Source organism: Vipera ursinii (genome assembly GCF_947247035.1).
Source record: "Vipera ursinii genome assembly, chromosome: 2".
Classification (NCBI taxonomy): Eukaryota; Metazoa; Chordata; class Lepidosauria; order Squamata; family Viperidae; genus Vipera; species Vipera ursinii.
The window spans coordinates 91285836-91312810 of record NC_139513.1 but is presented as its reverse complement, the minus strand read 5'-3'; the positions used below and the strand labels follow the sequence as shown (position 1 = coordinate 91312810).

The following is a 26975-nucleotide window of genomic DNA, read 5'->3' as shown; positions in this document are numbered from 1 at the left end:
TGTGACAATGGAATATGTAAAGATAAAAGGTTGTACTATATTTCATCAGACTGCCATGAATAGATACAACATGCAGAAACCAGCAGTGTTTGGAGATTATCAAATTAGTTTTGAATCTTTCATAAACACATTCATACGTTTTCTCTTAAGTTCAAACAAGAAAAATAAAAATACCATTGTACAAATATAATAGTACTTTTTTTCTTCTTTGAAATTCTGGAATATTGACAGTACTGTGAATTTCAAGTATGAACTAAGACCTAAGTTAATAGCAACAGCATTTAAAACTATATAATCCTCATGATTGTAGAATATAGCTTTCAAGTCCAAAATATTTTCAGTGAGTACTACAGTTGGTTTTAAAGAGATGTCATTCATGATATTTTCTAATCTTAAAAGACTCATGTAGTTTTCTTATAATGAACAGTTTAAAAAAATGCAACAGAATCCAGTGCATTTATTTCTTGTAATGTGTATGGAAGCTTTCATTTGATTTCAACACATACAAGTTAATGACAATTATCAATACTAGAAGAATAACACAGCCAAAGTGTAAATGAACACAAGAGCAAACTGCCAGATTCCTTCTTTAGCTGGAAGATAAAATGATCATTTTCAAGTGTAGGAAAACAAATACTATCTTCTATGTTAGCTACTAATCAGAATAATCCAGAGGCAGCTAGCAGTATTCCCTCCTTTTTCCCCTACAACTAAGCTAGAGACAGAAATTTACACAGCATTTCTTATAGCTGGGGAGAAATTTATCATGAGGGTACATATTGGATCTAATAGCATATTTTAGATAAATTCTATTCTGCATATCAGATAAACAATTTGATACAACACCTAGGACATAATGAATATTAATAGAGTGTGAACATGAACTGGGAAAAAACATTCCAGCTACTTCATTTCTTTACATTTAACCTGAATAAGTAATCTGAGCCATGTTGCCTTATATCTCACATAACCATAAAATGTTACAATGAAAATGTATTAAACTTGCAGGTATAAAACATGCTATTATTGCTTCCATAATTGCAAAGGGATCACAATCTAATATCTTTATTTCGCTCTTTTGTGTTAGAACCAGAGCTTTAAATACTTCTGATAATTTTCCATCAACTAATGCTGCTTCAATCCACAACAGTAATTTAATTGTCGATTAAAAGCAAACTGCCAAAATGTTCTAGTTGCTCTTACACTGTAAATAACGGGATTCACAACATGAACAGGATTAAACTGAAAGAGCAGATGTGCAAATCTAATAGCTATCAAGGATTTCTGGCATTATATGGCAAAAGACTGAACTTATCCAGCTGAAGATTTAACTAACCAAGCGTTTGCTGCTCCCTACCAACTAATCCCATCCAAAAATGTACTGCGAGAAAAATAACAATTCTCAATTGGCTCCCATTTATATTCAGATCATAAAGTAGACAACATAAAGCTTTATTGTAGTATGTAATATAAAGAACTGGAATTCAATCAATATCCATTTCCGGAAGTTTCTTTTCTGTAGATGTTGGAGCTGTGGAATCTGTATGCTGTTCAGCAGTCTGAGAAGCCTTGGTGGCATCACCCTGGCCTTCTACTGGACCATTCTGTTCTGCTGATTTTTGATCCTCTTTTGGCAGTTCCACTTTGGGTTTGGGCTTGGTAACAATAGGATTACAGGTGTTTATCAGTTCCTGAAATGAAAGAGTTGGGCAGCACTGAATGACAAATTATACCAAGGCTGTACTTCCCAAAATGTATGAACGTTAACATGCAATAGCCAAACTGAGCCAGAAAACCTCATGATAGCCATTGCACATGTAGAAAACATGCTGGGGGGGAAAACTGTAACTGTGGAGACAAGCATCAATATACTAGTACTAAACATTGTATTAATTTCTGTTTTTACATTTTAACTGAATTCAAATATCCAGTAGAACCTAACATATCTTCACAAAACTGAACGTGAAGTAGTCTAGTCATAAAGCTTCTTAAAAAAGTATTTCTGAAATTTTGAAACTTGTAACACCTAGTTCAGCAAAAGTGAACAAAGCGTCCCTGTTTATTGCACCTCTTTCAAAGCTTTGAACATTGACACCTATGACATTCTTAATTGGACTAAATGTCAACCATGTAAAGAAGATACATTTTAGTAAAGCTGAAAGAATTTTCCTTGACAACCACACAGAAACATTTATCTAGATTCTTATCCCTATGTCTCTCATCCTTCATTCAATCCAAACCGTTTCAACTGTTTTTTTCTTTCTAGTAAGATCTTTTACACCATAACGCATCCCTTTTAGGTTCTCAAGAAGAAATAAAAAGTATTTCTCACAGTGTAAAGGAGGGCAGCTAGCTAAATCTAAATCTATCTCTCCAGGTTTGTCAGAATAAATTTACTTGAAATCACAGTAGTCACTATAATGTGTGGTCTAATTGTTGCTCTATTGTTGTCTCATCTATCCTTGGAACAGATGCAGAATCTTCTTAAAATTTCATTTAATTCATTTTCTTTCCATGCTAATAATTATACTCTTTTATCTTGATAGTAAAACCAAAGAAGATAATTAGATGTATTGGGGAGACATCCACTATTTTTTTAAATGTCCACTCACTGCTTTGTTAAATCTTTCAAGACAAGAAAAACAATGTGAGCTCTGCTACTTCAAAGTATCATTAGAATGGTACCTCCTGTCTCTTTTTTTCTGAATTGTGTATAAAACACATCGATTAATTCTTGGCTTAAAAGATTTCAATCATTTTTGCCATCCTGATAATAATGTAAAATCTATAGAAAAAGTCTTAAAAAATACCACCAGTGGAGTAAGTTTAAAGACTTATTTACTTTCGTTTTTGCTTCAATTTCCTTTGCTGTAATAACAGGGTCCAAAGTAAGACTTCGCTTGTGCTGAAGATTAAGCTTGTTGTTCATCCATTCCATTGCTTCATTTGTACTCTTCTCCACTTTGGCCATTTCGGCAGGGTCTAAGTGATCATATTGCTCATCCTAGTCGGGGGGGGGGGGGGAAACATTATGTCAATTTACTACTGAAAAAAGAATCAAAATTTTTGAAATCTATTTTGAACGTTAAAAAAGATATAAAAAGACACCTTTTCTTTAAATGCATGAACAGCTTTCATATATTGTTGAACATGTTTTCCAAGCTCTTCAAAAGCTTTTGGTCTTTCTTCAGATTCTTGAAATCGTGCCTGAATAGGCTGTCCCACAGCCTGAATTAAGGGGAAAATTTACCAAGAGGTTAGTAACTTGTGAGATGAATGGTGCTCGTGCTAAAAACTGCTTTAAATCGCTGAAAGTATTTCAAATTAAGCATGCTATAACTTTTAGCCCTTCAAAATCTTGGGTATAGCGTCCAACCTCTCTCCAAAAGACAGCGCAAATAATAACTGTAATGTGCCGTAAGTGAAGACAGGTTTATTTAATTTCTCTTAACTTTTGTATTGTTGTTTTTAGTGTGTGTGTGTGTGTGTGTGTGTGTGTGTGTACACACACACACACACACACACACACACACACACATATATATATATATATATATATATATGCATACACATACAAGCAGTAATATTAACAAGTGTTCTCTGAAATTAACAGATTAAAAAAAACAAATTAAATGCATAATTTTAACTAAACAAATCAAATCTAGTTTTGCTCCTAGCCTCATCTGTTTTTGGATTGTGTCTTCTGGCATACATAAGACCAAATTCAACCCTCAACCTAAACTAGGCTGTGCGTGCCTGTGCAATGAGAATTGAAGCAATGCATTGAAGGCAGCTCTATATTTATTAGCACACATCATAAAAAAACCCTTAAAGCAATGATAAATACATGGAAGCAGAAGGGCTTTCTCTAAGATGACCAATTAATATGCATTTCAACCAAACCCAAAACTTCAGATGTAGCATCAGTATTTCTCAACAATACTTGTAACATGTTGTGTGACTGAAATCTATGACTGGTTCATACAGCTAGGTCATAGTTTAACGATGGTTTGCTGAATACAATAGCTAAAATTGTATGTATAATCACATTGTATGTATAATCACTTTAATATGTTGTTTAAAAGTTAATGGCTTAGTTCACAGAACACAGAAGTCAAAGCCGAATAAACCTTAATGTGTGAACCTGGCCAGCATATTCAAATTCCCAAGAATTACATGTGAAATTCTTTTTACAGGAAGATGATTCACTGAAGTACCTAGTTTTAAAATGTCCAAACACTACTTGTTAAAGAATTCTAAAGGCAGAACATCACATGTGATGTTTTCATGAAAAAGGAAAATTACAGCTACATGCTATCAGGATCATATAGATGAATTTAATTTCATTGTTTCTTTTTGTTGCTCAATAAATAGTAAATCTTTATAGCCAAAGTAAATCTGGCAGTTTTCAGTTTCACTTACTTTCAGTTCAACAAGTTTATCAATATAAACTTGTTTTGGTTGATCTTCACCCTCTTCATACAACCAATTCTCTGTGTCTTCCAACTTCAAAGTGAAGCTATTACGATCCTGGAAACAATTCAAATAAATTAAAGTGTTATTCTTCAGTGAAGAATGGTTCTGATACAACTGAACTGAACTCCCAACTTCCTAATTTTGAGAATCAAATATACTACCAGGTTATATAATGCCCAGTCTTCAATTAATGACCACAATGGGACCAGGAACTTGACTAAGTGGCATGGTCATAAAGTGAAAAATAATATGACCACATTGACTTACGACAACAGTTCCATCAGTGAGCATCGCAAATGGTGATCATATGACCACAGAATGCTGGGACTACTGTATTATAACTGTGCCAAGAGCCTGAATGAAGATCACATGATTGCAGACGTTGCGATGGCTGCAACGTCAAGAACAATCTGTAAGTCTGCTCATTTAGCATTGTAACTTCAAACAGTTGCTGAAAAAATGGTCACTAAGCAAGGACTCTTTGTACTATAAATATTTCTGGAATTAAAGAGATCAGTGGGTTAAAGCTATCAAGAGATTGGCAACTTAGCAGAGATAGAAAACAAACTTGTAAAATGGATGCAGTAGCAAATTCCATATAAGTGTAAATTTCTGGTTTACATTGCCTAAAAATGTACTACCTTCCGTGAAAATGCTTGAAAATTTTGTCAGAGAAGCTGGTAACCAGCGACACTGATATTAGATTATTCTGAGTAGATCTGTTCGTATTTTTCCTAGTTGCACATCATTAAAACCTACCTCATCACTAACAAATTTTTCATACACGCCACAGAGTTTGTCTCTCATATCATAAACATACTCCTCCACTGCATTCTTGGCATCATTCCGCTCCTTCTCCAGTTTATCCTGCATGATCATTTTACCCTGCAGGAAATATAAAATGGTTACTGTGACTGTACAATTCAATTCTCTCACCTTAACCATCCTCCATGTAACAAGCTTGACTTCCATAAATTCAGAGATTTCTATGCAGTTTTCTTTCTTGACAACATACTACTTGGCCACTGCTTCTTCCAAAGTGTCTTTCAATTTTCCAATTCAGCCTATGTCCTGATATTCCTTGTTAGCATCATGCAAACAGTGCTTACCTTCTGACTTGTTTGGACAAGTCAGCCCACTGTTATCACTTCTAAGGTAAGCAATAAATATCAACCACTGATAAGATCACACCTTCCTTTACTGCAGGATGACAGAGTGAGATTATAAGGCTACGTTGCACCTTTTGTTTTCCATTCAGGCCGAAATCCCATGTTAAGTGTTTTAAACTAACTTACCTCATTCTCAATAAATAAGTTCAACATATCCTTTCCTATCTGCCACACCAAATGATTCTCAATTGGAAGATCCACTGTCGTTGTCTTTACTTTAGCTTTCTTAGCTTGAGGAGGCTGGTCCGTTTTCTTTTCTTTCGATCCGGCCTGAGATGTCTGCATTAAAACAGTTATTTTAAAATAGAATTCAGGACAGAAACATGTAACTAATTATGGTGTGGAAGCTATTCATTTTCATGAACAACTCTGCCCTGAATTGTCCCATCAACTTAAGGCAAAGGTCCCCAACCTTTTGGGCACCAGGGACCGGTTCCGTGGAGAGAGGTTTTTCTGTGTACCAGAGGGTGTGTGGTTTTGTGTGCTGCCTGCATCTTGCGGATGGGGCTTTGCTTGTTTGTGTGGACCAATTGCTGGCATGCCATGGCGCGGTACTGGTCCATAGACTGGGGATTGGGGACCCCTGCCTTCAGAAACATGTACTGAAAAAAGTATCAAATTATTTTACAAACCGGCTGTTTAATAATTTTATCTTAGCTCATCCTTAGAGCAGAAAAGTAATCTGCCATTTTCTTTCTATTATTCAACTAATTTTAGAGCATGTTTTATTTTCAGACGTAACTTTTACCTCCATCTCCTCAGATTCAGTCTTGTTTTCAGCTTGTGTTTGCTGTTGTTGTTCCTCACTTTTCTGTTGCTCTTCCTGGTCTACTTGCATCTTCTGAAATTAGAAAGCAAGATGTTGGATTACATGAAACCTCCATTCTATTGAATATGAGCAACTGAAAGTCCTCCTACGAATTCAACACTCCATACCCAGCAACTTGTAATACTAATCGCTGAAGCGATCGTTGTAACACTGAATTTCAGATACCAAAAGGAACTCAACTTGTCTGGGTCCCATCCCATTCAAGCATTTTATTTTATTTTTTGAGAAGGAAAGCACATTATTATGCTGGTGTTTTTTAAGGCATATAACTGACAGAAGCCCACTTCCAGAGATTGCTAAGCAACCCCTTGTTTTAGTAACATACATGGTACACTCCAGCTCTTATGCGTTTACCTTCATGTATCTAAGTTCTTTAACCACTTATTTAGAAGTAGACATTCTCCATACAAGTAAGTGGACACTGTTAACAGCTAGCAAAATCAATGTACTCTGTGGCTGCAGTTTTTATATAATCTTGTAACCTTTAGGCTTAGATTTGTGTAGTCCTGTATTGGGAAGCTTAATGATAAAGGAAGCTGTTACCAGAATTGAATTGTTGTTAAATTGACAGCAACATTTGGCAAAAAAAAAATTACCTCTTCATCTTTTGTATGTTGATCTGTTTCCATGGGCTCTTCATTTTCCTCTGATTTATGAACCTCCACAAGGGATGCACTTGAAACACTGAAAATGCCATGGATATTTACTCTGACCTTAACTTTCACTTTGGAACTGGATCCATCCTTTTGGGGTATTACTTTCTGAACTAAAAATTGAGCTAAATGGGAAATATAAAATATTTTCACTGGAGTAAAAATACTAAATTGGAATGGCTAACAGAAAATAGTTGAAATCTCTACTGTTTCCATTGTTGTCTTTTAATAAGCGTGTACAAAATTTGCTGATTTGGAAAAAAAAATTTTCCCCAAATATATAAAACCAAAAATACTGTATAGCAGCAATTATTTGATTTTCCTTCACTGATTGAGTTATTTTACTAAACATTTATTCTGCATTTTTACTATTTAAAACAATCGAGATGGGAATTTAAATTATTGTAATCTAATTATTAATTTAACAGTGTATTAGTTGAAACAATTGCTGGACAATATTTAATCATCATATCTTTAAATTTATAAAACAGATTGCAGGCTGATTGTTTCAATTTCTTAGAGGTACAACTCTGCTCAAGGGTAAACAGGTTCTTTCCCCAAGTATACATTCTTCTTTTGGGACTCTGGCAGTTCTAGGTAACAGAAAGTAAACTAAATTTGAAGGACTTCTATATCTAAGACATTTGTTTAATTGAACAGTTAAGTGCCAAGAAGTGTTCACTCAAATGAGGATAACATTTCCTCTAAAACTGAGTCATTTTACTATGCCTTCCACAATTCAAGTATAGTTGCAAGCAGATGGCCTACAATCTTATGTTCTAGTCTTTGTCTTACATTTTAGCATGCACCTTAACAGTAACACAACATTTCATGACAAAATAACTGACAGGTATATGTTCTTAGATTGAGATACATATAAATACGCAGAAACCGTGTCTCTTATGCTACATACCTATGGCAGTGTTTGGGTATGGCAATTCTTTAGGTGAACTATAATAAGCTTCCAAAGTAAAGGCTTCCTTTCTGTAAAATGTAAGGACTTTGGAGAAAGGTGCAGCATGATTCTTTGGGAATACTTCACAATCACTATAAAAAGAATACATCCTTGTTCACTCAAATAAGCAGTTTTTGAGGCACAGCTTATGCTACAAAAATTATGTCAATGGTTCGAATATATTAAATGTTAATGATATAGTGTTTATGGAGTTTTATATGCATATTCATATAACAGGATATACAAATCAGCTTTGTTCAGTTTTACCTTATCCCCTCTTCTGCTGGGGAGTTCCATTTTAAAGAAATGGGGTATGGCACCAAATCTGTGATAGAAAATTCTCTCACTTTAAAAGCTGGGGACAGAATAGCACACTGTAAAAAAAAAGAAAAAGTTTAGTTCTCCAGCATCAAATTGTCAATCTTGTATAACACCAAGCAGCTGATGGTCAAACTCTGGCTGTAAGAAGTACAAAACTGCAGTGCCTTATCTTGTCTGTCCCACCTCTTTGCACTTGTCAGACTACATCTCATCTGACTACAATTTAATTTTTAAAAATTAATGCTGTGAAATATATTTCAGTTATAGATGGAAAAGTTTATTTCTTTGCTGCCTTGCGTGCTTGCAGAATTATGCCCTTCCCTTTTGTCTTTTACAGCCATTCAAAAAAAAATGGCAATTTTCAGTTGGAAACAGGCTACAATTCCCAATTAAGCTTTTATTCAAGAAACTGGCTTTGGATATCTTTAGTTAACTAATAATTAGGCAAATAATTACAGATGAACAAATTATCTACATCTGTTTACCAAACATAATGGATAACTGCAAATATTTGAAAACATGTCTTTGCTGGAAACAGGAAATAAACACTAGTCTTTGGCAAAAAATGTTGTAAATCATGGCCTAGTGACCGTGGGATGCTGTAAATGTGAATGGAGGGGGTGTGGTCACTGGAACTATGACTCTAGGTCATAAGTATCTTTTTGGGGATCAGTTATAACTTCAAACAGTCAATAAGCAACTGGTTATAAGTTGAGGACTACCTCTTAAAGCCATGCCTTTTCCTAGCTTTGCATGACAGCTCCATGATCTCAAGTTAATACATATCTTGAGCCAGTAACACTTTCATGCATGCTCAAAAGCACTTTCTTAACTTCAGACTGGAAGTGCTCCTACACATTCCCTATTGCCAAATATGCTGAGACAATCCAATCCAAAGATTGGAAGTGCGCTTGCACATTCCCTATTGCCAAATATGCTGAGACAATCCAATCCGAATATCCACTGAAATCTTAGGGCACAAATGCTTTTTCTTCTGGAGATGATCACACATCTGAAAGGAAGACTCCAAAGTGTGCTAGATGTTTGGATTGCACAGAAGTGGAAAGGAGGAAAATGTTACACTGTACACACCCTAGTTCATGAAATTGTTTTTGGTTTTGGACTATATAAATTTACATTTTAAAAAACTCATTTGACTACTGATGGAGCAAAATGCATTTCTTAACAAACACTCGACATTTATTTCCAATTCAGCCACAACATTTATTTGCAGTTCCTTTGAAATTAAAAGTGAATTCTTACCTGCAGTGCACAGCCTCGTGTGACCGCTTCATCCGCATTCAAAGTTGTACTGAGTTCTTTACCAAAAAATTTACTGATCCGCTCTTTTACAGCAGGTATTCTTGTAGTCCCTCCTACTATTTCTACTGCATAGACATCCTCCTTCTTTAATTCTGTGAAGAAAAACAGTAGAGTCATTCTAAATCTAAATTCATTTGCAGTAGTAGAATCCAGTTTCAACATGTGCTACAATGGCATTTTAATCAATGCAAGTATCACTGGCACATCAGTCTGGGAACACACACACACACACACACACACACACACACACACACACACACAATTCAAAGTGAAACACTTTTGAATTGTTCCATTTGGATTTGAATGAGGAAAATATCTTGCAATTTTTGACTATATTTCTGTCTACTTGCTCAAGTAGATTTTTCTCAAGTACAAAAGGAAGATTTTAAAATAGATTGGACAACCATTGTCTGAAATGATATAGGGTTTCCTGTCTGGGCAGGGGGCAGGACTAGAATATACTGCCCACAAAGCAACCCATGGGGCCTGTCTACTAGATGTTTAGAAGAGCTCCTTTCTTTTAAAATATATCTTTGATGTTGATTGGATGTACTGAATATTCATATTTCTTGGGGCAATTTACTGGGAATTTGAGGGTGGGTATTATATACATACAACTGGGCAACATAATTCGTGAACAATAGTATGACTAGTATTTTCTAGCCATGAAAACATAGTTAAATTTCTAGTCAAAGAACACAGTTCTTACAAATAACAAGATGGGTTGTTGTTGTTGTTTTTTACCAGAAGTGAAGACTGTTATATTTAGCATTCTAGTTAAAGGAAAACAAAGGTATAATATTTATAATACAAACTTGAGGAGATACAATTGTACTCTGATGGAGAACTGTGATAGCCCCAAATAATATTTTTTTATTTGTTGGATTTGCATACCATCTTTTTCCGGAAGCTTGGGGCGAACATTTTTAGTACTTTAATTTTATTCTCAACCATGTGAAGTTAATGGACTGAGTGATAGAAAGTAACCAAAGTCACCCAGGGGAAATTAATGATTGAGTGCTTGAATCTGAACCTTCCTAATCCTAATTTCTATGTCATTCGCTATTAGTGGTGCTCATTTTATTTTATCATCTAGCAGTTTCAAAATATAAATGGCTCTACTATGTACTTTAGTGTTTCTGCAGTTACATTTATTAGTCCTATACTGCACTCCAAATAGCAAAATGTATACTTACTAGCTTGATCTAAGGCACTGCGAAGAGGTGGTTCTATTCTGGCCAAAAGATCATCACACATCTCTAAGAATTTACCTCTATGAGTGGAAACAGAAAATTATTTTTATGAAAAAAAGCATAAAAATTAGTGTGTCTCTCTTAAATAATCCTCCAAGTTGGCAACATTAACAGTTATATTTAGATAGATGTATTTAGATAACAAACCAAAACTCAATACAGTCTGCTGTATTCTTCAGCTCTTTTGTTTAGGTAAAATGCTTCTTTATTTATTTCACTCCCACAATCCATAAAAACATATTTCTATAAAAACATGCCACGGAGAAATTGAGTTTCTACATGTTAAGAGATTAATCATTCCTCTCTTTCTCATTCCAACTTACAGTAAAACTGTCACATGTACTCAAGGTTATAGAGCACAAATCAAGGATTAAATCCATAGCAAATACATACATACTAATACAGAATTATGGTCAATTATGGCTTTAATGACTTAAATGACTAAAACATTTTGTATTATACTTTGGGATGTGCTATTGAAATAGTACAGCATTTGCAGACTAATTTATTTAAAGAAATATACATTTATAAATACAATGACAAATTTTTCAGTTGGAGTACAGAAGCTGCTTTCACTGAGTTAAAAATTGTCTTCTCCATCCACCACCCATGTCAGAGAGGCAAGCTAAGTTGAACTTAAACTAAATATTATGCATTATGCGCTTATTCTTTATATAATACTCTTTTCCTTTTTCCATGTTCAAACTGTAATTTGGAAGCAAATTGGAGATTACATCTACATGTCACTCCAAGATGATAAGAAACAGCACTCCTAAATAATTCACATTATCAAAACCTCAGATCTAGCTTTGAGACAAAAAAAAACCCTGCAGTAGAAATAGTTAATAATTTTCCTAATTGTAACATAAAATTGTCCACTTTTCCATTTCCTTCATTACAGGTAGTTGTCATTTAACAACCACTCATTCAACAATAGTTTGAACTTAGTTATGCTGAACAATTGGTAGTTATGACCAATCCCTGTACTTATGACCGATGCAGCATTCTGTGATCGCACAATCATGACCTGTGATCTTCCCTGTTGGCTTTTGACAAGCAAAATCAATGGGGAAGCTGGCAGGAAGTCACAAGCCATAGTCAAGTGAAGTCCTTGCTTAAAGATGCTTGCATTCCTCGCTTAGAAAGGGCACCTGAGACTGCCAGAACTGATGTGGCTAAGTGGCACAATCATGTGGTGTGGTTTTTTTTTCAATTAACAACTGTGTCACTTAACAATGAACTTTCTAGTTCCAATTAAAATAAAGATGTAAACAGGGAGGTGTGCTCACATACTTAAAACAGCGATAAAAGTTTTTACAATTCCATTACTAAGGTGTATTAATCTGCAATACCTGTTCATAGTCCCAGAGACATCAATATCATTCATGAAGCATTCTATGTTCATGGGCAGGTCAGAAGCATTTGCACTCATAAGTTTCTTCAGCTTCTCACATTCCTGAGATAATCTTAACAAGGGCCGAATATTGGACTTTATGTCTAGTTTGTATTTCTTCCCAAATTCTTCACAAAAATAATCTACTAATACTTCATCAAATTTCCTGCCACCGAGCACGGTGTCAAATGCTGTTGCAAGTACCTTCACAATAAAAACAAAAAGCATCTCTATTAAACAGATGGCAAGTTATTAATCAACTGATTAACCCAATCATCGATAATGAAGCCAGTTTAGGGTCATTTAAAATACTAATTTAAGAAATTACAGCAGCCATGTAGTATGCATGTTTAATTACTAAGACATCAACACACAAACCAATTTACCTAAACATCAATAAGATACTTTCAAGCTGAAAGAAGTTACCAGAATGTAGAAAACGTTGTATCAGAATATCTATCTTTAATATCCTTAGCAACTGCCCATTACAGAATAATCATTTATACAGAGAGAATGCTTTTCCATAATATACTGAGCCACACTATTTATACTTAGCAAATTATTCAGAAGCATATGGTTGTAGTAAATCACCTAGTAGACTCAAGTTTCCTGTATTATCTAAATGTGAGTTAATGGCTACAGTACCTTATAGTTAGGCAGCCATTAATCTGCCTGGAGAGTGAAGTGGATTGACTCCAGTTTCCTTTCCACTTACTACATTCGAATCAGTATGCACAGCTTGTTTAAAATAAAGCAACTGAGAGGACTATCCACCTTCATCCTGCACACAGACATTATGTGCTACCATCAGCTCCTCTCAATTTTTGTCATCTGTTCTTGTCATTTTTCCAGGGGTAATAAATAGTCACAGTCAACACTGAATCCATTAGGTAAGCTTCCAATTTTTTGTGTCACTTGGTGTCACACTGTTCATTAAACGAAATGTTCATTAAATGAAACATTGCTTTCTCTCTTTACTGGATGCCTAAAACGGGGCCACGTGTTTAATAATTGGAAAAGCATGAGCTTTATATTGTTCGTGGTGTATATGGCAATGGTGGGGAGTGGTTTGTGCTAATTTTCAAGTTTTGCAGTAAAAGAAACTTCAAGGCATTGTACTGTGCAGTATTTGTCCTTTTCGCCATATCTATTTTCATTTCTGACCAATCTTTCACATCAATGTAAATTCAACTGCAAGTGTGATTCAACGATAAATAATTTCAGGATGTTTGCCTATGTAGAGATCATATTCTGAATTTCTTTTCAAAAACATAAATCTTGTTTTGTAATGTTGATATCGCAAATGAAACCCATTCTTTCAATTCACCATCTGGGAATCTATATTACAGATGGGTACATACTCACTCAATAAACCACAGAACAGGGCCATTATTTATTTCAGTTCCAATACAGGCAATAATTGTTTTCACTCAGGGTTAAAGTGAGCAATACAGGTAGTCCTCGACTTATCACAACTGAGCCCCAAATTTCTGTTGCTGCGCAAGACAGTTAAGTGAGTTTTGCCCCATGTTACGACCTTTCTTCTCATAGTTAAGTGAATCTGTCTTCCCCATTGACTTTGCTTGTTAGAAGTTGCAAAAAAGGAGATCATATGACCCTGGGACACCACAACTGTCATAAATTGCTCAGCTTCTGAATTTTGATCACATGATCATGGGATTGATGCAACTATCGTAAATATGAAAAATGGTCATAAGTCATTTTTTTTCAATGCCATTGTAACTGAACAGTCACTGAATGAACTGTTATAAGTCGAGGAACACATGTATATGACATAAACAGCTGTGAGGATACACAGGTACACAACTTAAGAGAAAACATCTATAATGCAACACATAACATTTATGTACCTGGCAACCTACCCAAATTATAGCACACAAAAAACACATGCTATAATAATTCAAACCACCTTATAAGTTAGTGCAGTGGCTTATTGCAATGTCCAAAAACACAGTTACTGTGATGTTTCTACTACAACTTGCCTTTAAATAAAATACTCTACAAGAAAGGTAACACAATTAGCTTTATATCTCAAAGGTACTTTTTCAAAAGGTGACTAGATTTTTTTTTTCCTTTGAGGAAGACATTTTTCATCCAAGAAGCTTCATTGGTTCTCGCAGGATGGTGGGGGCAATCGAAGGATTAGTTCTGACAGGATTGGGAGTGGTGGTGAAAGGATCATATTTCTTTGCAATCATCTTATTAGCTTCATGTTTTAATTGCTAGCCTTCTTTGTCAAATCCATCAACACTTCCAAATTTTCAGCTATAATACTTAAGATAGTAGAAACAATATTATAATTAACATGAATAGACTTTATACTTGCCTTTAATTTCCCTTTGTTGAATGCACATACTGATACTTGATAAGCTGAATGCCCTAAATCAACAAATACCACATTTCTTGGTTTTTCTTCTAATGCAGGCAGGTCTTGTTTATAGATCCCATAGGCCAGAGCAACTAGACAGAAACATACAGAAATTTCATGATCCTCTATTTAAGAATAGTTTTAATTTTTGGCTAAGAACACCATTTAAAACAGTCCACAATTGCAATCATCAACCAGATAATATTTATTCTAAATGCAAGCCATATCACATTTGATACCTATAACTTAGTTGGATTCCTTCAGAAATGGCACGAAGCTGCTTTAACCTTAATTTCTTTCAGGCAGAGATATATGGATTAGCTGTTTCAAAAATTTCAAATAAAACCAAAGTAAAAAGATTGTTCTATTTATTAATGTATTTTCAAGAAAGGCAAAAGTCTTCCATATATGTCTGGGCATTCTGGAAATCAGTCCACAGCTATATTCTTAACATAGATTAAAATTTATATGATAAATTAACTCTTTATTATAGAGGAAAAAATTGTTTTGACATTATAAAAAAGAATAAATGGATTAGGTAAATAACCCCTTCCAAGCAACAGCTTGGGCTAAACCTCAAAGGCATAACTGCAACAGGATATCTGCAGATATTTGTGCATCTAAGAAATTCCTTTTGTTTCATCTGTTGCACAAATACTATTGATTCAAGATGCCCCACCCCATGGGTATTTTACCTATTGGTACTGCATCAAGAGGGAGCTATTAATCACTGAAGTGTGTATTATTATATTAAATAAGCACTTGCCTCTTAATTTATATAACCTAATGAAGAGAAACAAAGATTGAAGATAGAAGGCAAGTTTTAATAATAAAAATGCAATTAATTTTGGACTTGAATGTGCATATATCAAAAATACATGCAGAGATTCTTTTCTAATACCAGTTACTGGTATAAACATCTTTTTTTATATACAGCTTTTTATTGATGTAAAGTTTGTCTTAAAAAGATTCCTGAAAAAGAGAAAATATTTCAGAAATGTTTTGTTCTTCCAAATTTATTTTGTGAATTTCTGCACTTTCACATTTAAAAGTAATCAAAATGTAAAAATAATTAGTGCACTCATGTACAAATCTGAACCGTAACAGAAAAGAGTTTACTGAATGGAAATAAACCTTGAATTATTTCCCTTTTATTCAATATAATGGGGAAAAAGTACCATTAAGACTAAAATAAAACTTAAAACTTGGATGCAAGACTTGCAAATATATAATTCAGTATTCTTTGTAGTTATCTACCTACCTGCGGTAGTTTCATTAATTAACTTCAAGCAGTTTAATCCAGCAATCTGTGTAGCATCTATGACAGATCTCCGCTCTGCATCTGTATAAAAGCAAGGAACCTACAAGACATAAAAGTTCATTTTTAAAAAGAACAGTTTCAAATAAAATATTTTTAATAATTGGATTTTTATCCAAGTTATACATAGGACATGGAAGTAAAAGTTAAATGAACTGGCTAGTAACACTGTTAACAGCTAATATTTAACAAATAAAAACATATTGTTTATTACAAGACACTAATACAAGAACTGCAAAATAATTTATGTTAAAATAGAAAATTTTAGTAAGCAGAATACTTAAGTCAGCAACAGCGTAAATGTAAAAAAGAAGGATGGGATTACAGACAATCCAACCTTGCCAGGCTAGAAAGGAGCCTGATGTTTGTCATACCTACCATTACTTAGATAGATTAAAAACAAGGTAGTCCCAGATCCTAAGTAAATGTGTTTCAGGTGATCCTCAGGTTCTGACCACTCATTTAGTGATTGTTCAAACGTGCAACAGCATTAAATATGGGGGTCTTAAAACCAGTCTTCAGAATTCTGGCCATTTCAGCTAGCTGTAGTAACGTGGCTACAATTTTTGTTATTCCCTGCCAGCTTCCCACAAGCAAAAACAATGAGGAAGTTGGCAGGAAGTTACAGGTTAGTCAGGTGAAGTCCTCATTTAACAACCCACATGGCCCTTGCTTAATGATAGCAACCAGGACCAGGTTACAATTACCACTGTAACTTGAAGATGCTTGTATATTGTGGTGACTAAAGGTTAAGCTGCCGAAGAAAATGTCTTTGACTAAGACCCTAATATTCATAAGTTTTATGGAAACCTTTAAGTGACAGACACAATATTTACAAGACAAAATATCAATCTTCAATCATTTGACTAACTACATTTTCAGTCCAAATATTATATTTCCTTTCCTTATCTGTAAACAAAGAATATCAGCCCCCCTGAAGAGCCTGAGGCACTATGATAAACCATCATTAAGGATGCTAGATAACAAAGCTGTAATCAATTTCATTCATAACCTTTAGAAAAATTAAATTTTTAAAAATATCAAAAACAGATTACTTACAGATACAACACAGTCAACTACAGGTTTTTTAAGAGCATTCTCTGCAGTTTCTTTTAGTTTAGTGAGAAGCATTCCTGTAATCTGTTCAACTGTGAAGTTTCGTTCTTCTTCCATATATTTAACCTTAGTTAGAAACAAAATGACATTTTAATTTGTAATTTTCCAAAGTAATTTTCCCCACTACACCTTTAACAATAGGTTTAATGTATAAATACAATACATTTCTCCCTTTTTCTTCCAAATAAGCACAAAAGAGCAATCAACAGTATGCTTTATTTTCCATCTTTTTAAGAGAATAAATTCTAATCATACTTATTTTATCTCAAAGAATGCATCTCAGTCAACCGCAAAAGATAAATTTACTTGGAACAGCTTGTATCCTGTATTGTTTAATTTTAATATTAATAAACAACATCTGCCTATCTCAAGTCTTTGGAAAGGACTTGATACGAGGACAAAAATCCAGTCTAAACATATGGCTAACTGTCCGACAACAATAATTTATAAGCCACCCAACTCCCATCTCTTTAAGGAAGACTGTAGCAGTTGAATTCTTAAGATTTGAATAATATCTCTATTTCCCTGATTTTATTTTTTTTCTCTTCTGCCAAACAGTACTCTAATTTTGTAAACAGGCAATTAATATGTACACATTCAAGGTGATACCTTAATGCCAACAGAAAGTGAGGGCAGCTGGACAAGCTCATAAGCAAGTTTAGCTTTTTCATCATGAACAAAAGGATCCGAAAATGCACGACCATGAAATCTTTTAAAACCTTGCACTGTATTCTTTGCATTTGAAATTACCTAGAAGGGAACAGAATTTAGCCTCATGTAACAGAACATTAACGTTTTTACAGTAAGCTGTAGAAAGACTTTGAAGAAAAAGTATAAGAATGATTTTATAGAAGCTCATAATTTTTTCACGGTATATAAACTCACACATTTTTCTTGTAAGGTATCAAAGTATGCTACACAATACAGTCAGAAAAACAACCGTAAGATATTGAACACATATCGGAAATAGCACATTCAAAATAATACTTAATAATAAAAAAAGTTGGAAGGGACCTTGGAGGTCATCTATCCAACCCCCTGCTAAGGCAGGAAACCCTATACCATTTCAGACAAATGGCTGTCCAGTCTCTTCTTAAAAACTTCCAGTTTTGGAGCATTCACCACTTCTGGAGGCAGGTTGTTCCACTGGTTAATTGTTCTAACTGTCAGGAAGTTTCTCCTTAGTTCTAGGTTGCTTCTCTCCTTGACTAGTTTCCATCCGTTGCTTCTTGTCCTGCTTTCAGGTGCTTTGGAGAATAGCTTGACTCCCTCTTCTTTGGGGCAGCCCCTGAGATATTGGAACACTGCTATCATGTCACCCCTCACCCTTCTCTTCATTAAACTACACATACCCAATTCCAGCAACCGTTCCTTCCATATTTTATATTGAGGATTTGTTCTTCAGGAACTTTACTCAACCAACAAGTAGTCCTAGATTTACAACTACACTGAGACCAAAATTTCCAGTGCTAAGCAAGACAGTTTTTGGGTCATACCTGATTTTATGACCTTATTGCCACATTGTTAAACAAATCACTGCAATTGTTAAATGAACAACTACACAAGAAAATTAGATAATAGGATTCCTTTCAACAATCCCAGCTCCATCTGAAAGTGGCACCCCAATTTTCTGCATTGCTTTCTGGTAGGACTGATGCAACCTTAATGAAATAAAAACTAGTGATGGTATTAAATATTTCTTTGGTTAAGTCTTAATAAAGCAAATACAGTCAATATATTTTCAAGTCAGAATTTAAGGTGGAAGTATATTGTGGATGATTAGGATTATGGCATAGTGCAAGGTCTTTATCTAGAAGATAAAAAATTAACTACAATTTCCTTTATATTTTAAGGCCATGTAAAGATTAAACAATTTTTTGTTATGTTCTATTTGTTAACAACCACCTGATCTGAGTGTTGCAAGTCAACCTTCTCATAAATTGCATATTATAATGTAGGCCATGTCATTATTTCCATTTTAAAACATAACGATCCTAACAAAGAAAATGAAACATAGCTGCAATAAAAATTTGCACTTTTTCTGTTTTAACATATAAACTGAGTTAACGTTTGATTGCTTCAGGCACCTACAAGGCATCCAATACATCTGAATATAGTTTCTATATGAAAAGACAAAGATTTCCTCAAGTTGACCTCAGCTCCTGGTACCTGGTATCCTTACCATTTTTGGCGCAGTTTTATAGAAATTATTTTCTACTACCTTTGGGGAGGATAGTTTATCTATTTTCCACTTAAGTCTATATCCTTGAAATTTCATGAAGTCCCCATAAATACCGTATTTTCCGGCATATAAGACGACTTTTTAACCCATGAAAATCACCTCAAAAGTTGGGGGGTCTTATACGCCCAGTCGTCTTATACGCCGGAAAATCAGCGTCTGCCGTCTGACGGGAGCCGGCAGGGCAGTCCTGCGCATGCGCACACTCCCCGGCTGCTCCTTAGCAGCTGGGGAGTGCGCGTGTGTGTAGGACTGCCCTGCCGGCTCCCGCCTGAGGCTCTTCCCTCTTGAGGCAGCATCGCTCCCTGGCTCCTAAGGAGTCCTCGGGGATGCTGCCTCAACTGTCCTGCATTGCCCCCATTCGTCCTCCTTTCCAATTCTCCAAATCCTCCTTTGCTTCATGAATTAAGGCTAAGCAACGTGGAAGGGAAGCGGTATTAATTACACATTAAGGCACCCGGAGTGATGCTCGTCTCTGCCTCATTTTATTTCAACAATCTGTTTGGGGGGGAGAGGTAAGTATCGAAAGGTTATCCCATTCACCAATGGTTTATTTGGACACGAATCTGCGTATAAACATAAACCCACCTTATCCTACAGCAGTTACAAGCACCCAAAGGAGGAATTCAACGATTATAGAGATCTCTCCAAGAGGGAAGAGAGCAACATTAACCCCTCCCTCCCTCTCCCCTCGGACGCGCGACTACTCTTTCCCCGCTAGCAAAGAAAGCGCTCCTGCTCAAGTAAGCCCACCGGTAGTTGGAAAGGGAAGAGTCAGAGGGGCGTCGAAGGCAAACGCGCGTGCAGGCTCTGATTGGTGACTTCTCGCGCAGGCACCCGAAGGCCGGAGCCAAGTAGGCCGCGGGGCTTTTTGTCAAGGAAACGCCTGTTTACAGTTGTTGCGTCCTTCTCTGTTTCCACCGCAACCGCCTTCTTTTCTCTCCCCTTAGAAGACTTGCACGTTTCCGCTGTCCACATCTAGTTCCAGGCAGGCGAAGAGTCATGCCTGTACGCTGGAAGGTGAGAGGGCGCTGCCGTCGTGTCCTCGGGGAGAGGCTCTCTCCTCTTTTCCTAAGAAGCTTTAAGCTCTAGACAAACGCTCGGCTTCCGTTCTTTATCTCTCCTCTCCTTTCCTCCCCCCGCGCATACTTGGTATTGGCCGTTGTATTATGGTCGTTTCAAGAGAAGCGCCCATTGTTGCCGCTTCGGGGGTTTGTTCTGTCTTCATCAGGAAATAATTCGGGTCGGCAGCTGCTGGTTGTCTCGCAAACCCTCGCAGGACTTCCCTGCCAGCTCCCGTCCGACGCTCTTCCCTCTTGAGGCAGCATCCCCGAGGACTCCTTAGGAGCCAGGGAGCGATGCTGCCTCAAGAGGGAAGAGCGTCTGGCGGGAGCCGGCAGGGCAGTCCTGCACACGCGCACACTCCCCAGCTGCTAAGGAGCAGCCGGGGAGTGCGCGCGTGGGCAGGACTGCCCTGCCGGCTCCCGCCAGCCTGCCCTGCGATTTTCCGGCGTATAAGACTGAAAATCATTTCAAAAGTTGGGGGGTCGTCTTATACGCCCAGTCGTCTTATACGCCGGAAAATACGGTACTCACTGCAGCTGACCCTATTCAACAAATCAACCATAATTGGCTAAAGCACAATAGTCTTCTAATAGTGTTCAAATTTAAAAGCAAAAGATAGTTATCATTCATAATCATAACTAAATCATGCCACTTATGGACTTATGCAAGAACCATAAAATAAAGGACATATCGTAATAAGAGGGGTATTGCAACACCCTTGTAATTTTATGTTGAAACAATTCAGCTCTTAGACTCTCTTCATCTCCTATAGAATGGGCCAATAGAAATTTTAAGGTGTTGTTTGTATTTTTCTAGAAATCTTTTATCCAGAATCAGGAATGGAATTTTTGAGTATATACTTTTGCCCTATATTAGCGATTAAATCTCTCCTTAAATTCAATTGCTGAGAACAGTGAAACAACCAGAATAGGAAAGAAATACACAAGAGAGACATATTGGCATTAGTTTACTCCACTATAAAAATTTCCCATTTGGATTCCACTTCAACTTATTCACCGAGTTAGGATACTTTTTATAGGATAAGCAAACATAGTATAGAAAACATAAATGTTTCAACAAGTCAAATTCATTAAGTCTGAAAACAAAATATTTAACACATCTGGTTTAACACAAAAAAATTGTTGATTCAGTGTTTTCATGTTTTTCTAGTGACTGTAGAATTACAAAATATATATATATAAAAGCCTTACCTGGCTCTTGGCTGCAGCTCCAATTGAACGGTTCTTGGGTCCAAATGATATACATGACCTAACATAAAATTTAAAAAATAGTTTTAAAAATTAGATCAGAATACTTCAGTTTCAATATAGTTTCAATGTGTAAGCTTAAATAATATGAAACTGAATTATGATGTGCACTCAATGAATCTATTATTAAGATCTATTTTTAATGAGAACAAATTTCCTAAGAGGTTTGTGTCATCTTGTTGTGGGGAAAATAGGATGAGAAAAGGAATATTATGTATGTTCCCTGCCTTGAGTTACTTATAAAGTATGAAAAGTGGGATATAAAGCTAATAAATAAATAAACCTTGGTAAATTAAAATTGCTTCTATTGAAACAACCATTTATCCATTCAACACAATCCACCTACTGTAATTTTCTCCAAGAAGTTAGCTTTTCTTGTGGATGAGCTTTTTTATAGATAAATTAGACAAATGATTTTAGGATTATTATTCATAATGTTACAGACTTGGATTTAAGGGTGTTTTTTTTTGTTCTTGCAACAGAACTAATTCCTAGTAAATCTTTCCCAAGTGTCTCCTATTTTTAAGAAACAGATTTTTCAGGGAACCGGAAGAGACAACATACATACTATTTTGTTTTTTCCAAGTCATCTTCAGAGTCACCTTGAACAAAGAGATAGCAGATAAAATTTGCTAGTAATAATAATCCTTGGGACAGACTTGATAAGACAAAAATGCCAAATCCAGTCTAAACATTTGGTTGACTGTACGACACTATAGTATCAATAGTTAGGAAAGCTCTGTGTCTGATTAAGAGAAGTTAGTATACCGGTACTTGCTATTTCATTCCACAGAAGACATGTGTTATGGAATTCACTCAAAAAATGAAAACCACAAACATATCCCATGAAAAATGTATACAAATGGAACTTTACTGAAAAGAGGTGCCTGTTTTATTGCTGTCCTCACTACTTACACATATTATGGTCAATGTATGCCCATAATTGAGCCCAAAGTTTCTGTTGCTAAGTGAAACATTTATTAAGTGAATTTTGCCCCATTTTACAACCTTTCTTGCCATAGTTCTTAAGTGAATCACTAGTTAAGTTAGTAACACAGTTAAGTGAATCTGAATTCCCCATTGACTTTACTTGTCAGAAGGTTGCAGAAGCTGATCACATGACCCTCAAGTCACTCCAACTGTCAAAAACATGAGTCAGTTGCCAAGCACCTGAATTTTGATCACATGACCACGGGGATGCTGCAACGGTTGTGTGAAAAACGGTCATAAGTCACTTTTTTCACTGCCATTGTAACTTTGAACGGTCACTAAATGAACTGTTGTAAGACGAGGACTACCTGTACAGAATAAAGCAGTACGCAGTACTGCCCAAACTCACATTGCCTGTCACTGAAAAATAATTTATCCTGCCTTTATAAGTAATTCGACATGATGAAACATACGTGCTCCTTCCTCTTCCTATTTTCCCCAGAACAACAACCTTGTGAGGTGGGTTGGGCTGAAAGAGACTGACTGGCCCAAAGGCACCCAGCTAGCTTTCCAGTGGTTTCTAGGCCAGCACTTTAACCACTACACCAAATGGCTCTTACATATATTTCTCAGCAATATATTCTACAGTATCAAATTTTAAATCCTCTTCTTTCCAAATCTGCTAATACCAGCCAGGAATCTAAACTATTACTACTGTAATGTGTCTTTTAACAAAACTCATGGCGTAAGACCACTGAAACAAATGAACTGATATATTCAAAATATCAAGAAACATAAAACTAAACTTCCTCATTTTCAGGACATTTTTTTCTTAGGAAAATTTTGCAATTAATTGGTCTTGGAAATGAACAAGTTCAATTTATATATAAAAAAACACTGAACATGATACAGCAAGAAAGAGAAAGATGCACAGATGAAAATGAGGACATAAGTAAGGATGAAGGACCTGCATAGGCATGTAATAGATTAAACTGAGAAAAAATCAGAAATGTAAATACTGCACAGCTATAACAATTTACAAAATGGAAAATTTATATGAAAACTATGTAGAGAATACAGAATTTAAAAGAAATCCAAAATGCAATATTATCTTTTCTAAAATCCAGATTTTACAATGATCCTATTTTCAAGGTTTTTTTAATATAAAATATAAAATTTCCCACACCAAAATACTAGATCACAGAGATCTCTAATGTGTTTAAAAGGGGTTTCTAGCATCTTCAAGAAAAGTGGAAGCAGCATCAGACGACAAGCCAACTAAATGGATAGCTACGGTACACTATGGCTGCTTCCATTAACCTGTCTGAATTAATTTTCTTGGTGTAATCAAAGCTTTTACAGCAGAATTCTGGCTTTCTGTATGCTGCTGCACTACAACCTGTATCACTCCAACTAGGCATGCTGTTTGGATTGATTAAGAATTAAGGGCCTGGAATGTTCCCCACTACTACACTGAGTTAACACAGTAGCAAACCTGATCTCAGAAACACTGCTAACAAGTTTCTCACTGAATAGTTACCATCTGATATATTGCACAAACCACACTAAACTAAAATTATCACCCTGAAGACAAATAACCTCTTCCCAGGAAAGCAGGGAGTTAGTTGCAAGAGATAATTTAGGTACAATAATGGAATCCAATCTCCTGTTCCTCATAAAAACAAACAAATCCAGTAAAGAAAAAGCCCACCACCTTGTTATTGATACTACTGTCAACCACTCCATTGTAAACTTAAAAATAACAATTACCATCTTCTTTCTTGTAACAGTAATACAATTATGCTTTCTCTGTCATAGCCTTTTTTTTGTATGACACCCCTTCAAATATAAGAGAACCCTTTTCATATTCCCTCTCAACCTTCTCTTCAAACATAAAGAAACCAGTTCCCAGTCTTGCACTTCTTTTACGTTCTTCTTAAAGTAGTGCATTTGTTTAAACAAAATAAAATAGAATGGAATTTTTCATTTCATTCAAGATTGTAAAAAAGTGGAAGGAAAAGAGCAGCCTTGGAAAGAAAATACCAAAATGCAACATCTATTATCAGAACCAAGAAGCACACAAAAATTGTGAGTTAAAACTGTATAAAAATATCAAAATTATAATGAAGGATTGAAGGGGAAAGCAACATTTTGTTGATGCCAGTATTAAACAATGAATACGTTTGACAACGTTACCGCTAATCATCCACTACAGATCCAAAGTCCAATCCTCTCTGCTCACCATATTTTTTTTGTTGCGCTGCATATATTTTACAAGTTGACTTTGTCTACAGGGCATATCTTTAAAACAGTTCTTCTACCTAGGATCTTTCGAGACCAATTTTGAGGTTACACTAGAGCAGGGGTCGGCAACCTCGGCTCTTTTATGACTCGTGGACTTCAACTCCCAGAATTCCTGAGCCAGCTATGCTGGCTCAGGAATTCTGGGAGTTGAAGTCCACGAGTCATAAAAGAGCCGAGGTTGCCTACCCCTGCACTAGAGGAAGCAAACCGATGAATCTCCTAAACGAAATTTCCCTCCCTCAAACCGAACGACCCTTTTTACACCTGCCGAAGGACGCCTACCTACGTTCACTGATGTGAAACGATAACCGCCTTTCTCCTGGCGCGCCCAACCGACGCCAAGGCGAAATAGAAAAAGAAAATCAAAACTTAAAAAAAAACAAAAACAAAACGAGTCATCACGGTAGATACGTTTTTTTTAATTTTTGTATTGTTGTTTTTATTGTTGTAAGCCGCCCTGAGTCCCTTGGGAGATAGGGCGGCATATAAGTCCCATAAATAAATAAATAAATAGATAATTTAATTATTTATTTATTTATTTATTTATTTATTTATTTATTTATTTATTTATTTATTTATTTATTTAAAGTTCCTGGGGTGGGATCGATTAAGCTTTATTTTCGACCAGGCCGCCGCCGCCGTCGGTTAAGATCTTTTCCGAATCGCAGCGCTCCTCCTCCACACCTCGAGGCATGCCGCAGTTTTTAGGACGGCCGTTTCGGAAGCACGCACGCATTTGACTGATTGACAGATTTAAGATTTAGATTTCTATGCCGCCCTTTTCCCCCGAGGGACTCAGGGCGGTTCGCAGGGCAAATTAATGTAATTAAACGCGGTTCCTTTCACACACCCCCCCCTTAAAAGCTCCGCTGGACGGTGCTGAACCCATTCATTCCCTCCTTACCTTTCTCCCTACCTAACCTACACGTGGGCCGGAGGGGAGAGGAGGAGGAGGAGGAGGAGGAGAAGAAGAAAAGTATTCCTCCTAGGCGCAGCACCTTGCATTACTCACGAATTAATAAGGCCGCACTCTTTTACACACACACACACACCCCGCTTCCCTCTGCTTTGAAAACCAAAAAGGTGTGGCCGCTCCGTGGGGTAAATCGCCTCTTCCCTCTTCCCCGAAGAGCTTAAGCGCAGGGGTAGGCAACCTGGGCTCTTTTATGACTCGTGGACTTCAACTCCCAGAATTCCTGAGCCAGCCATGGCTGGCTCAGGAATTCTGGGAGTTGAAGTCCACGAGTCATAAAAGAGCCCAGGTTGCTTACCCCTAAGCTTAAGGGAAAGATGCGAGCGTACTCTCTAGGCCACCCGCGCTCGGGGGGACAGGTTTGCGGGGCTACCGGCCCCTCTGCAGCGTTTCCCCGCCGCCGCCACCGAGACCCCACCCCACCCCACAATGCCCCGGAGCTTCCGCCTTAGGTTTTTCTTGTTGTTTTTTTTAAATCCCGGCTTCGCGCTCCCCCTCCCCTCCCGATTAATTTACTCACGGGGTGCAGCGGTCGCTGTACTCGTTGGCGATGGTTTCGATGCCCCCCGCGCGGGCCACCGCCACATAGCAGCTCTGGAAGCCCAGATCGATTCCCAGCACGGACATGGTGCCTTCGGGGGACGAGGGAGAGAAACGCCGGCGAGAGAGAGAGAGAGAGGCCCGAGAGGCCTACTTAAAAAAAGGAAGATAGGACGGGGCCGGCTGCCGGGCAGGCGAAGAAAACGAGAGCCGAGCCGAGCCGAGCCGAGCTTGACCGGCGCCGCCGCCGCCGCCGCCGCCGCCGCCTTGATGAGGAAAAAAACCCGTCCGCCGCGGGAGCCTCCGCAGTTCACTCGGAGCGGCCGCTCCGACTGTTTAAATGGGCTGCCGCAGCACGCGACACCGGCTGCCTCCTCGCGAGGGGGGGGGAAGGGACGGGCGAAGCGGCGGCGCAGAGAGAGAGAGAGAGAGAGAGATCTCGAAGAATCCTGACCCGTCTG

General features: G+C 36.8%; 1 protein-coding gene across 1 annotated transcript; it reads right to left on the bottom strand.

Annotated features, from left to right (window-relative positions):
- Positions 1–442: 442 nt before the first annotated feature.
- On the bottom strand, positions 443–26947 carry HSPA4 (heat shock protein family A (Hsp70) member 4). The gene is made up of 19 exons (XM_083354375.1): positions 26495–26947; positions 21711–21768; positions 17805–17945; positions 17139–17261; positions 16023–16122; positions 14720–14853; positions 12332–12576; positions 10923–10999; positions 9667–9818; positions 8350–8456; positions 8041–8174; positions 7071–7252; positions 6394–6486; positions 5772–5924; positions 5236–5361; positions 4423–4530; positions 3109–3228; positions 2843–3004; positions 443–1691 (listed from the first exon to the last, which is right to left on the bottom strand). The coding sequence occupies exons 1-19, from the start codon at positions 26599–26601 to the stop codon at positions 1485–1487; spliced, it is 2529 nt and encodes an 842-aa protein (XP_083210501.1). The 5' UTR covers positions 26602–26947; the 3' UTR covers positions 443–1484.
- Between the last annotated feature and the right edge of the window lie 28 nt (positions 26948–26975).